Here is a 14,244-nt window from a genome sequence, read left to right as displayed (position 1 = left end):
CTCTCTGGCATTCTGACCACATGTCCAGCCCACCTGGCTTGGGCTTTCAGCAGGACAGTGTAAATGCTGCAGAGCCCAGCTTGTTCCAGGACTGCCGTGTTGGGAACATTGTCTTAGGGTACCGTCACACAGTGGCATTTGGATCGCTACGACGGCACGATCCGTGACGCTCCAGCATCGTAACAATATCGCTCCAGCGTCGTAGACTGCTGTCACACTTTGCAATGTACGACGCTGGAGCGATAATTTCATGACGTATGTGCGATGTAGAAGCCGTTGGTTACTATGCGCACATCGTATACAATATCGTGCACACCTTTGTTACACCATGCGATCATGCCGCCACAGCGGGACACTAGACGACGAAAGAAAGTTTCAAACGATCTGCTACGACGTACGATTCTCAGCGGGGTCCCTGATCGCAGGAGCATGTCAGACACAGCGAGATCGCTGGAACATCACAAGATATATCGCTGGAACGTCACAGATCGTGCCGTCGTAGCGATCAAAATGCCACTGTGTGACGGTACCCTTACCACCTGATATGGCTAAGTCTACGGAGACAACTCAAGTGAAAGTGATTGAGCGGTTTGACATGCGAGCTGTAGGCAGTCCAGGTTTCTCTGGCATAGAGAAGTGTGGTAATGACCATTGAGCAGTAGATCTTCAAATTGGTGCTAAGGCAGAGTCCCCTTCGTTCCTAGACATTTTTACGTAGTCTCCCGAAGGCAGTGCTGGTTTTGGCAATTCTGTTGTTGACCTCAGCGTCTATGGTCACTATGCGGGAGAGTGTCCTGCCCAGGTAGGTGAAGTTGTCAACTGCTTTGAGGTTGTGATCCTTCATCATAATGCATGGCTACTGGTATGGTTTTCCTGGGGCAGGTTAGTATATAACTTGGGTCTTTCTAGTATTGATAAAGAGATCAAACAAAGTTGTCGTAAGTTTGAGAAAAACAGTTCATTTCATGCTGTATCTGCTGCTCTGTGCTAGCGTTGAGTTTGCAGTCATAAGCAAACAAAAAGTTATGGATAACAGTCTCATGCACCTTTGTAACAGCCTTCAGACGTCTGGGGCTGAACAGCTTCCTGTGCCAGACATGGATTCTGTCTTCAGAGTTGCTAAAGGCATCTCTCAACATGACAGAAAATAATATACTGAACAGGGTCGGGGCAAGTACACAACTTTGTTTGTAGCTGGGAAGGCCTCCGATTTGTCTCCATCATTCACCATTATACCATCATGGAACTGCTGGATGATTGTAATGAATTTTAGCGCATCATAAACCTCCAGCCTGTTCCTGATCATGACCAGGACTTCTGTCAAATTAAGGACCGAGTACGAGCCCTGATCAATGCGAAGTGGGAGAAGGCAATGCAGGCTATGAAAGAAAAAAAAGAGGCGGCCATTGATGCCGCTAAGGATCGGAAGAATTTCATGAAACAAAAGAGATTCTCCGCAAGAAGAACGAGAAGCAGAATAAGAGGCGGAACAAAAATGTGTTTAAGTGTTTATTCTTGCATGCTAACATGCCTTTATCATTATAGGTTTTTGGACTATATTCAAAGGACAGTAGTTCAATAATGAAATCCCTAATGGAATATCAGATGAGGAGTGTGCTGTTCCCCCAGAGATATTTACTATTCAGCTCGCTGGTTTGTTTATCTTGCTACGTTAGTATTTGTTTACCGCTCGCTCTTATTCGTTCCGATTAAATTGGTTCAAACTGGGTGTGGCTTCTCATGGCAGTTGGTGGGTAAGGCTTCTTTCACACTAGCGTCGGAATCTCCCCGTCGCAATGCGTCGGGGAGAGATTCCGACGCTAGCGTTTGCTGCATTGCACAATGGAGGCAGCGGATGCATTTTTCCGGCGCATCCGCTGCCCCATTGTAAGGTGCGGGGAGGTGGGGGCGGAGTTCCGGCCGCGCATGCGCGGTCGGAAAAAGCGGTCCGTCGGGAGAAAAAAAGTTACATGCAGGGTTTTTTTCTCCCGACGGTCCGCCAAAGCACGACGCATTCGTCGCAAGACGGATGCGAAGTGTGCAAATCCGTCGCAAATGCGTCATCAATAGAAGTGTATGGGGAAAAAACGCATCCTGCAAGCACTTTTGCAGGATGCGTTTTTTCTGCAAAACGACGCATTGTGACGGATTTACAAAAAACGCTAGTGTGAAAGTAGCCTAACTTGCTCTCTATTCAGCTATTTTATAGCCTGAGTTGCTGTGAGGCAGGGACCACTTGTTTTGGGATTGTAAAGTTATCAATTTCTGACCAGCAGCAACCGACGCCAGTGGCTTCAAAGAAAGTTACAGTATTGTGCAAATAAGTGTTATTCCTGTGTCTGGTTTCAATAAACCAAGTCTTGAATTGTACCCACACTGTGGTTCTACATTTAAGTCTATGGACGCTGAGTCTGCGCTGGTCCTGTCTGCTCCTCATCTTGGATACAAAGGTAGGAACATGTCACCCATCTTATCAGTCAGCTCAATTTCCATTCGCCTTATGAGGAGGCAGAATACCGTTGAAGTGCTCATCCCACCATTATACACCATTTCTTCTCTGTCAACAGCTTAGTTCCATCCGTTTTGAAAGATGAGGAGCTGGATGATGGGGGTCCATATATAACCGTTAGCACATCATAGAAGCGCTTGATCATGGCTGTCGGCATAGCACTGGATTTCGCCAGCCTTCTTGCTAAACCAGCTGTCCTGCATCTTACGTAGCTTTATATACAGTGGGGCAAAAAAGTATTTAGTCAGTCAGCAATAGTGCAAGTTCCACCACTTAAAAAGATGAGAGGCGTCTGTAATTTACATCATAGGTAGACCTCAACTATGGGAGACAAACTGAGAAAAAAAAAATCCAGAAAATCACATTGTCTGTTTTTTTAACATTTTATTTGCATATTATGGTGGAAAATAAGTATTTGGTCAGAAACAAGCAATCAAGATTTCTGGCTCTCACAGACCTGTAACTTCTTCTTTAAGAGTCTCCTCTTTCCTCCACTCATTACCTGTAGTAATGGCACCTGTTTAAACTTGTTATCAGTATAAAAAGACACCTGTGCACACCCTCAAACAGTCTGACTCCAAACTCCACTATGGTGAAGACCAAAGAGCTGTCAAAGGACACCAGAAACAAAATTGTAGCCCTGCACCAGGCTGGGAAGACTGAATCTGCAATAGCCAACCAGCTTGGAGTGAAGAAATCAACAGTGGGAGCAATAATTAGAAAATGGAAGACATACAAGACCACTGATAATCTCCCTCGATCTGGGGCTCCACGCAAAATCCCACCCTGTGGGGTCAGAATGATCACAAGAACGGTGAGCAAAAATCCCAGAGCCACGCGGGGGGACCTAGTGAATGAACTGCAGAGAGCTGGGACCAATGTAACAAGGCCTACCATAAGTAACACACTACGCCACCATGGACTCAGATCCTGCAGTGCCAGACGTGTCCCACTGCTTAAGCCAGTACATGTCCGGGCCCGTCTGAAGTTTGCTAGAGTGAATTTGGATGATCCAGAGGAGTTTTGGGAGAATGTCCTATGGTCTGATGAAACCAAACTGGAACTGTTTGGTAAAAACACAACTTGTCGTGTTTGGAGGAAAAAGAATACTGAGTTGCATCCATCAAACACCATACCTACTGTAAAGCATGGTGGTGGAAACATCATGCTTTGGGGCTGTTTCTCTGCAAAGGGGCCAGGACGACTGATCCGGGTACATGAAAGAATGAATGGGGCCATGTATCGTGAGATTTTGAGTGCAAACCTCCTTCCATCAGCAAGGGCATTGAAGATGAAACGTGGCTGGGTCTTTCAACATGACAATGATCCAAAGCACACTGCCAGGGCAACGAAGGAGTGGCTTCGTAAGAAGCATTTCAAGGTCCTGGAGTGGCCTAGCCAGTCTCCAGATCTCAACCCTATAGAAAACCTTTGGAGGGAGTTGAAAGTCCGTGTTGCCAAGCGAAAAGCCAAAAACATCACTGCTCTAGAGGAGATCTGCATGGAGGAATGGGCCAACATACCAACAACAGTGTGTGGCAACCTTGTGAAGACTTACAGAAAAGGTTTGACCTCTGTCATTGCCAACAAAGGATATATTACAAAGTATTGAGATGAAATTTTGTTTCTGACCAAATACTTATTTTCCACCATAATATGCAAATAAAATGTTAAAAAAACAGACAATGTGATTTTCTGGATTTTTTTTTCTCAGTTTGTCTCCCATAGTTGAGGTCTACCTATGATGTAAATTACAGACGCCTCTCATCTTTTTAAGTGGTGGAACTTGCACTATTGCTGACTGACTAAATACTTTTTTGCCCCACTGTATATGTACCTTTCTTTTTCTGCATACAAAGGCTTCCTTATTGGCTAGTGATGTGGGGTTGTTTTGATGCGCTCTGTACTGCAGATGTGTCTCTTTTAGGAGTGACTATTTCTTTGTCGATTTCATCAAACCAAACTTGGTTACTTCGGGCTGCTGATCCAAGATACATAAGGGCGGTATTGTAAATGCCATCTTTAAGAATCATAAACAGTTCTTCAAAGCCAGTCTCATCTGCCTGCAGTGTGTCTGACAGTTTGCCGTCAATGTCATTGGCAAATTCCCCTACAACTCTTCTGCTTTACAGCTTGGAGACATTCAGCCTCTTTGTAGTCTTCTGCCCTTGGGGTCTCCTTTCCGATCACAGAGAATGATCTCCTGTTAGACAATGGATTTATCTGTTCATTATACACATTTAAAGGGAATCTATCGCCCTCCAAAATGCATTTTAAATAGCCTATACAGTGTCGTAGCCCCTATAACAACCATACTAGCACTGTGCCTGTTACTCATACAATGCCTGAAAAAATAACATTTAATTCATATGCAGACAAGGAGGCTTTGGTGCACCTTTGACATGCCCAAGGGTTTGGTACACGTATGCCTCCTAATGTGCTTATTGGGTACCTTCCTCTACTTCTTATTGACAGTGCTTTCTTCCAAAGCTAGTACTGTCTGAATGCTGCCAGTACATGTGCGGCCTCAAGTTTTCCTTCCTGTATACTTTCTTCTTATACCAATCGATGCCCTTCCAGGTGTATTAGTGTAGTGAGCGGCGTCAGAAGAAAGGAGACAGGGAGGATAATGCACATGAGTGCAATGTGGTGTGGTACGGTAGCCGTGGGTGAGGTACTTGTCTCTTACACTCCAGCACATTATATGAAGATGGGGGTACTGGCTAGGTATGTGGTGCTGTGAGGGCACTACGCCTGTGCAGGCCGCATGTAACCAATGTTGCTGCTAAACTTTTTATTGAACATTAACTTTGGGAGGGTTGCATACAGTAGATAGCGGATACATATCTCCTCAAACATTTCCTTATTAATGGGAAACATTTTCCTCACACAACTTCAATCCTTTTCTCTTTCTCTCTCTGTCTTCACTTTTCCTCACTACTTTACCACAACCCAGCTCAACAGTACAGTTCAGCTAGCAAGAGTCGTTTACTCAAACCCACGGTTCCGCATCTTCTTTAACTTAAGGGGAGCTATTTTGCCAATAGGGCCAAGACTTCTCTTCTACTGACACTCTGGAACTTCCACCCTGGGATTCTCTTCATCTCACGTACTCTGTCCTGTCTAGGCCAGTTATCTTTAGGAGTTGTAAACTTTTGGCTGATCTGCTGGGGTCCTCTCCCAGGACCCATCTTTGGTAAATCACTGTGTATCTCGGTCACTCTTCCTAGTTTCTGTTTCGGCGCATGCTATCATTCTTCCGGTGTCCTCTCACAGCTAGGGAAACCCAAGAAATGCGGCCCTGCTCACACCAGACCTTAGGTCTCTTATCTATGTACTCCATGCCCTATCTGACGTCTTAACTGTCTCTTTCCCTTCAGCTTAGCACCTCCCACTCTAGGCTAGTCCCAACCTTTAACTTTTGCTATCCCTACACCTTAAACATACATCACATTTCACATTATGCAACATCACATTATACTCGTTTTTCATGGGGGAATGTGGGCAATATGTCCATCTCCTGGACACAGATCCAGCTGAAGTAAGGACTGGTGTCACCGGGCTCCTCACCCGCCGGCTCAGTCCACTGATGCAGAACAGCGATGGCGAGTGTGCCCACAGGACGGGCTCTGTGCACCCCTCTGGCATGTGTGCCATAGGTTTGCCACCACTGTTATAGGGGCTACATCTCTTACAATGCTGTGTAGCCCATTCAAAATGCATTTTGGGCTTGACAGACTCTCTGCAGACCCTTCATGACATATGATATACAGTTACTTCATATGTCGGGTCCCTGCCTTTGATGCGGGTTCGAGCCCACATCTTTCCTGAAAGATCATCCTGTTAAATACCCCTGTCAATCTCTGACGGCTTCATTTAACAAGCAGTGGCAGGGGGGGGCACATCATTCCATGCGCTCATCATCGTGGAGCGCCAATGGGTTGCCACGACAGCGGGGAGTTTGCTGAAGACTTCCGTGCCTGTCATTACGATACTCTTGTGAAAGCCAATGTTTTGCTGGCATTCATAGAAGATTGTCATTTTAGCTGTACGTAATAGTGCTGATTTACTGGTATGTATTGCACAAATGATCGAATGATCGCAACTCCAAGTCCCCTAAGCGGACTAACAAATACAGTGAAGAAAAAAAGTTTAAAAATATGAAAAAAATACTAAAGTTCAAATAACACACCTTTTTCCCCATAAATAAAACAATGTAACAAAATAACAAATACACATATTTGTTATTGCCGCATTCAGAAAAGTATGATCTATGAAAATATAAAATAAATTAATTACCGTTAATTAATTTGATCGGTAAATGGCGGAATGAGTAAAAGAATCAAAACTCCACAGTTATGTTTTTTTGGCCACTGCATTGCAATAAAATACAATTGGAGGCAATCAAAACATTTTATCTGTCTCAAAATGGTATCCGTAAAAACATCAGCTCAAGGTGTAAAAAATAAGTCCTCACACAGCCTCATATCTTGATATTTGAAAGCGTTACAATGCTTGTAAAATGGCCACATATCTGGTAATCGTACTGACCCGGATAATCATATTGCCAGGCCAGTATTACCATATAGTGAACATGGTAAATAAAAAAGCTAAAAAAACAATTGTGGAATTGCACTTTATTTGCAATTTCAACGCACTTCAATTTTTTTTCCCACTTTGCAGTGTATATCATCTACTATATAATTGTCTAAGGGTCACTTCTATCTGTCTGTCTGTCTGTCTGTCACGGATATTCATTTGTTGCGGCCTCTGTCTGTCATGGAAATCCAGCGAGACCGCTAAGTCATCTGGGTAATTTTGCAATGCATCCTGGGAACGGAAGATGGCAGCAGCCGCGCGCGTATCGCCGGAGCTTCGCTGGATCCCAGGGGTGAGTATATAACTATTTTTTATTTTAACTATTTTTTTTAACAGGGATATGGTGCCCACACTGCGCTGTATACTATGTGGGCTGTGTTAGATACCGCGTGGCTGCTATATACTACATAGGCAGTGTTATATACTATGTGGGCTGTGTTATGTACTGCGTGGGCTGTGCTATATATTACGTGGCCACTGTTATATACTGTGTGGGCAGTGTTATATACTACGTGGCTGCAATATGCTACGTGGGCTGTGCTATATATTACGTGGCCAGTGTTATATACTGCGTGGCCTATGTTATATACTACGTCGCCTGTGTTATATACTGCGTGGCTGCTATATACTGCGTGGGCTGTGTTATATAGTACGTGGCTGTGTTATATACTGCGTGGCCACTGTTATATATTGCGTGGCCTGTATTAACGCATCGGGTATTCTAAAATATGTATGTATACAGCAGCCACATAGTATATAGCACAGGCCACGTAGTATTTGTCTGCTATATACTACATGGCTCCTATACATTACGTGGCCTGTGCTATATACTATGTGGCTGCTATGTGTATATATATATATATATATATATATATATATATATATATATATATATATATATATATATATATATATATATATATATATATATATATATATATATATATATATATATATACATAAATACATACTCTAGAACAGGGGTCCCCAACTCCAGTCCTCAAGGCCCACCAACATGTCATGTTTTCAGGATTTCCTTAGTCTTGCCCAGGTAATAATTGCATCACCTGTGCAATGCAAAGGAAATCCTGAAAACATGACATGTTGGTGGGCCTTGAGGACTGGAGTTGGGGACCCCTGCTCTAGAATACCTGATGCGTTAGAATCGGGCCACCATCTAGTATAAAATAAATGGTGTTAAAAAGTACAACTCATCCTGACAAGCCCTCATATGGCTATGTGGATGGAAAAATAGAAAAGTTATAGCTCTTGGAAGGAGAGGGGGAAGTCAAACATGAAAAGGAAAATAACCCAGTCATACAGGGGTTAAGTAATGAATAAATAACTTGGCACTCAACTGATTGATGGTGATATAAAGTAAGGAATATTTATTTCTTGGATCGCAGTCCAGTTTAAACGTTTCGGTCAAACATTAGACCTTCAGTAAACCGACTGCTTGTATAACGGCAGGTGTAGACTATCATTGAATGTAGATTGGGTCCTATGATGGAAATTTGGTACGGACACGTTTAGCGTTCTGAATTTTATGGTGAAACACTAGGTTGTGATATATCAAATAGACCTAATGCATGTGGCTCGGATGAGAGCAAAAAATAGGATTTATGCGCTGAAGTTACAGGAACTAGGGTGATGCCTAACGTAATGGCTGTAATCCGTAGAATAAGCTGAAACTTGTGTACACTGACATAACATGCCAGAACAGCAGTGTGTAATCTATTATTTAGGGCTCTATAGGAGTCCTCATGGAGTGGGCACGCTTGTAAAGTCCGCTCCGGTATAAGTGGGGCAAATAGTGCACATCAACGCGGTGTCCGCCGCTGGTTGAATCAGGGGTTAAGGTCTGAAAAGCACTTGTGAAAAACACTATATTTCTGCCACTATATGGTTATTGTATGGCGATAATATTAGTCTTACATAGGATTTTAGGTAACATCATCTGTACTCAGAAAGTTATCTGTGGTGTTCCAGTTGTGCTCAAAAGTTTACATACCCCGGCAGAATTTTTGCTTTCTAGGCCTTTTTTCAGAGACTGTGAATGATAACACTATACCTTTTTCTCCACTCATGGTTAGTGGTTGGGTGAAGCCATTTATTGTCAAACTACTGTGTTTTCTCTTTTTAAATCATAATGACAACCCAAAACATCCAAATGAACCTGATCAAAAGTTTACATACCACATTTCTTAATACTGTGTATTGCCCCCTCTAACATCACTGACAGCTTGAAGTCTTTTGTGGTAGTTGTGGATGAGGTTCTTTATTTTCTCAGATGGTAAAGCTGCCCACTCTTCTTGGCAAAATCCTCCAGTTCCTGTAAATTCCTGAGCTGTCTAGCATGAACTGTGTGCTTGAGATCTCCTAAGAGTGGCTCAATGGTATTGAGGTCAGGAGACTGAGATGGCCACTCTAGAACCTTATCTTTGTTCTGCTGTAGCCAATGACAGGTCGAATTGGCCTTGTGTTTTGGATCGTTGTCATGTTGGAATGTCCAAGTACCGTATATACTTGAGTATAAGCCGACCCGAGTATAAGCCAACCCCCCCCTAATTTTGCCACAAAAAACTGGGAAAACTTATTGACTCAAGTATAAGCCTAGGGTGGGAAATGCAGCAGCTACCGGTAAATTTCAAAAATAAAAATAGATGCTCCATACCGTTCATTATTGCCCCATAAGATGCTCCATATAAAGCTGTGCCACATATAATGCTGCATACCGTTCACTATTGCCCCATAGATGCTCTGTATAAAGCTGTGCCACATATAATGCTCCATATTGTTCATTATTGCCCCATAGATGCTCCATATAAAGCTGTGCCATATATAATGCTCCATACTGTTCATTATTGCCCCATAGATGTGCCATAGAAAGCTCTGCCATATAGTGCTCTGCACTGTTCATTATGGTCCCATAGATGTGCCATAGAAAGCTCTGCCATATAGTACTCTGCACTGTTCATTATGGTCCCATTGATGTGCCATAGAAAGCTCTGCCATATAGTACTCTGCACCGTTCATTATTGCCCCATAGATGTGCCATAGAAAGCTCTGCCATACAGTGCTCTGCACCGTTCATTATTGCCCCATAGATGTGCCATAGAAAGCTCTGCCATATAGTGCTCTGCACCGTTCATTATTGCCCCATAGATGTGCCATAGAAAGCTCTGCCATATAGTGCTCTGCACTGTTAATTATTGCCCCATAGATGTGCCATAGAAAGCTCTGCCATATAGTGCTCTGCACCGTTCATTATTGCCCCATAGATGTGCCATAGAAAGCTCTGCCATATAGTGCTCTGCACCGTTCATTATTGCCCCATAGATGCGCCATATAAAACTGTGCTACCGGTATATATAAAGCTGTGGCTGCTGCAATAAAAAAAAAATGCCACCATACTCACCTCTCTTGCTTGCAGCTCCTCAGCGTCCCGTCTCGGCGTCTCTCCGCACTGACTGATCAGGCAGAGGGCGGCGCGCACACTATACGTCATCGCGCCCTCTGACCTGCACAGTCACTGCAAGAGGACGCGAAGATGGAGTGGCGCCCGGCGGGTGGAACATGGACAGGTGAATATGTAATACTTACCTGCTCCCGGCGTCCCGCTCCTTCTCCCAGACAGCAGGTCTTCGGGTGCCGCAGCCTCTTCCTCTGTCAGCGGTCACTGGCACCGCTCATTAGAGGAATGAATATGCGGCTCCACCCCTATGGGAGTGGAGTCCATATTCATAAGTTTAATGAGCAGTCCCATGTGACCGCTGAACAGTGGAAGAGCTGCAGCACCGAAGACCGTGGGACGGGCAGGGGGAGCGCCAGGAGCACCGGGAGCAGGTAAGTATGCCTCAGACCTCTCTCCCCCTCACCCGCCGACCCCACCGCCGACCGTGACTCGAGTATAAGCCGAGAGGGGCACTTTCAGCCCAAAAATTTGGGCTGAAAATCTTGGCTTATACTCGAGTATATACGGTACATTGCATTCGCAGCTTCTGGGCTGATGAGTTCAAATTTGCCTCCTGTATTTGCTGATAACGTGCTGCATTCATCCTTCCTTCAACTTTGACCAAGTTTCCTGTGCCTTTGTAGCTCACACATCCCCAAGGGTATGTTTCCACGTTCAGGAAACGCTGCATTTTTGACGCAGCATTGAGCCGCAGCGTCAAAAACGCAGCGTCCAGATGTTACAGCATAGTGGAGGGGATTTAATGAAATCCCGTCTCCACTATGCAGTAAAAGACGCATGCGGCATACCCGCGAAAACGCACATGCGGCGTGTCTTTTAAGAATGCAGCATGTCCTTACATTGCAGAAAAAACGCAAGGACAACGCAGGTGACCTGACAGTGACCTCAGGTGCAGATTTATTCAGAATTTTACCTGCATAAAATCCTGACCAAATCCTGATGCAATCCTGAACGTGGACACATACCCCAAAACATCAGCGATCCACCTCCGTGCTTTACAGTAGGAATGGTGTTCCTTTCATCATAGGTCTTGCTGACCTCTCTTCAAATGTATGGTTGTGGCCAAAAAGTTCAATTTTGGTCCAATCAATCCAAATTACCTTGTTCATGAAGTTTTGAGGCTTGTCTATGTGCTGTTTTGAATATCGTAGGCAAGATACTTTGTTGTATTTGCGCAGTAATGGCTTTCTTCTGGCGACTCGACCATGCAGCCCATTTTTCTTCAAGTGCCTCTTTATTGAGCTTCTTGAAACAGCAACACCACTAGTTTTCAGAGAGTCCAGTATTTCAGCTGATGTTATTCGTGGATTTTTCTTTGCATCCCAAACAATTTTCCTGGCAGTTGTGGACAAAATGTTTGTTGGCCTACCTGATGATTGTCTTGTTTTTACAGAGCCCCTGATTTTCCATTTGTTAATCACAGTTTGAATGCTGCTGACTGGCATTATCAATTCCTTGGCTATCTTTTCGTATCCCTTTCCTGTTTTATACAGTTCAACTACCTTTTCCTGTAGATCCATTGACAATTCTTTTGCTTTCCCCATAATTAACAATCCAGAAATGTCAGTGGCTGAATGAAAGATGCAAGAGTCTGTCTGGATCCCTGAAACTCACTCAGCTTTTACACACACACTAATTACAAGCAAACAGGTCACAGGTGAGGATGTTACCTTTAGTAGCCATTCAAACCCATTTGTGTCAACATCTGTGCATATTATCAGGCCAAAATCACGAGGGTATGTGAACTTTTGATCAGGGTCATTTGCATGTTTTGGGTTGTCATGATTTAAAAAGAGAAAACACAGTAGTTTGACAATAAATGGCTTCACTCAACTTCTTATTCTCTGAAAAAAATGCCAAGAAAGCAAAAATTCTGCCGGGGTATGTAAACTTTTGAGCACAACTGTAAGTTGGACTTCAGGTAAGAAAGGGTGATATGTGAGATAGAACAATCATACTGATCACTTACTGCTCTCTGTTTGGAGGTTTTCTTAGTTGTTCAGCCATAAGTTTAGCTGAAAAATTGTAGAAATTCAACATGTTCTGAAAAAAGGAATCCTCGGACACCTCAAACTAAAAGAAAGACAATATTTATGTGCATAAAAGATAAAGAGATACAATATTTTTTCCACCTAAGTGCAGCAGGTTACTGTGTGTACCAAAATATATGTAAAATTGAATATATGAAGCGTAAACTGCTCTACTGCCCTATAGATTATACTTGTAATTAAGCTACTTAGTGCACAAATTGTTCAATTTGTGTATGCCCATCAGCTACAAGTGACAATGCATATCTTTCTCTGATGGAATCCTAACCTTTTTCCATCAGACATAATGGCTCAAAAGCCTACAAATTGAAAGGGCAGGTAGGATGCCACACTAATTAAAACCAGCATGATGGGTAGAGTGCACAGCCAACTATGGAGGGTGTCACTCACTACCTTCAGTTGTATGCTAAAAAAAAAGACTGACCAGCACCTCCTAACAGAATGAGACAAGTGTGAACAGGTGCAAGCTGCTGTGACTGCTGTAAATACCAATCAAAAAGCGCAGTAGTTCAGCAAACTGCAATGTTGCCTTTTAGACGATACTTATAAAATGAAGGTACTTTGTGCAGAAGTCGGCCTATCTAGCCGTATAAGTAGCTAATTTAGTCATTTACAATCCTGGATTATCTCCACTATTCCATTATACTATTTATCTTGCTGTGAGATAACTGACTGTAGTAGATGTCTCCCCTGGTGCAGTGTACAAGGATTGATAATCTCTGTAATTTGTCCTTGACCATTAACCTAGAAACAGTAGTATAGAAAAAAGAGAGCAAGAGCAAGATACTTTTCAGGTAGTGGAAATCCGAACATTAGCCGACACTCGCTTCTTCATAAGCAAGATGTTATCGCTCAGACTAAGGACCATCTAGGTCAGAAGCGCGTTGCCTCGGGTCTGTATGCGTTCCTTGTTTGCCATTTTATTAATTCTTGTGCCACTGTGTGGCCAACCTGGATGCAATAACGTATATATATATATATGAAGCAAGTGTCGGCTATTGTTCGGATTTCAACAACCAAGAACCATTCCCCAATCAATGAAAATGCAATAGATCACCAAAAAATTAACCCTTGTAAGGAGCAGCAAGAAGGCATAGCTGTGGGTCATTATGAATTATTTATCTAAGAAATTATTATCTAGTAAAACTAATTGTGGTTAATATCAATATTATGAGCCTTCCGCCTGCCATGTCTACTTATCCCTGGTCCTCTAGTAGATTCCTCTATTAAAGCTGACCATTACATCACTGCTTTAAATATTGTGATCACATGTCTAATTGATTTTTCATTATCTATCTGTCTCTTACCCCATCATACACTTCATCCAGCTCCTTTGTGTCCAGGATAAAGTCAGGAAATCCTATCATGTCATATATAGCATCTGCCTGAAAAGAAAAAACAAAGGTCCATAATAATATTCACATTGGCTGTCAGTCCCGTTTTTGGCCTCATTCAGATGTCAGTTTTTCACGTAAAAGCTTGATCCATACTTTTCACAGATAAAACATGTACCTATTATATTCCTTGGGGTGTTCACAAGACCATGTATTTTTGTGAACCGAGTGGTCTGCACAAAATCATGCAGACAGGTCCAATTCACAGATTAAACTCGT

General features: G+C 43.1%; 1 protein-coding gene across 2 annotated transcripts in view; it reads right to left on the bottom strand.

The window, feature by feature from the left end:
- ECE2 (endothelin converting enzyme 2) overlaps positions 1-14,244 on the bottom strand; it is a 149,048-nt gene that overhangs the window by 18,018 nt on the left and 116,786 nt on the right. For both annotated transcript variants that reach the window (XM_069726950.1, XM_069726949.1), the window contains exons 13-14: positions 13,939-14,016; positions 12,553-12,656 (exon numbers count right to left, since the gene is read on the bottom strand). In XM_069726950.1, the coding sequence (XP_069583051.1) occupies positions 12,553-12,656; positions 13,939-14,016 (182 nt within the window). The remainder of the gene's footprint in view (positions 1-12,552; positions 12,657-13,938; positions 14,017-14,244) is intronic.

The sequence above is a fragment of the Ranitomeya imitator genome, chromosome 5 (genome assembly GCF_032444005.1).
Source record: "Ranitomeya imitator isolate aRanImi1 chromosome 5, aRanImi1.pri, whole genome shotgun sequence".
NCBI classification, from domain to species: Eukaryota; Metazoa; Chordata; class Amphibia; order Anura; family Dendrobatidae; genus Ranitomeya; species Ranitomeya imitator.
The sequence above is the reverse complement of the archived record's forward strand: the minus strand, read 5'-3'. Positions and strand labels throughout refer to the sequence as shown.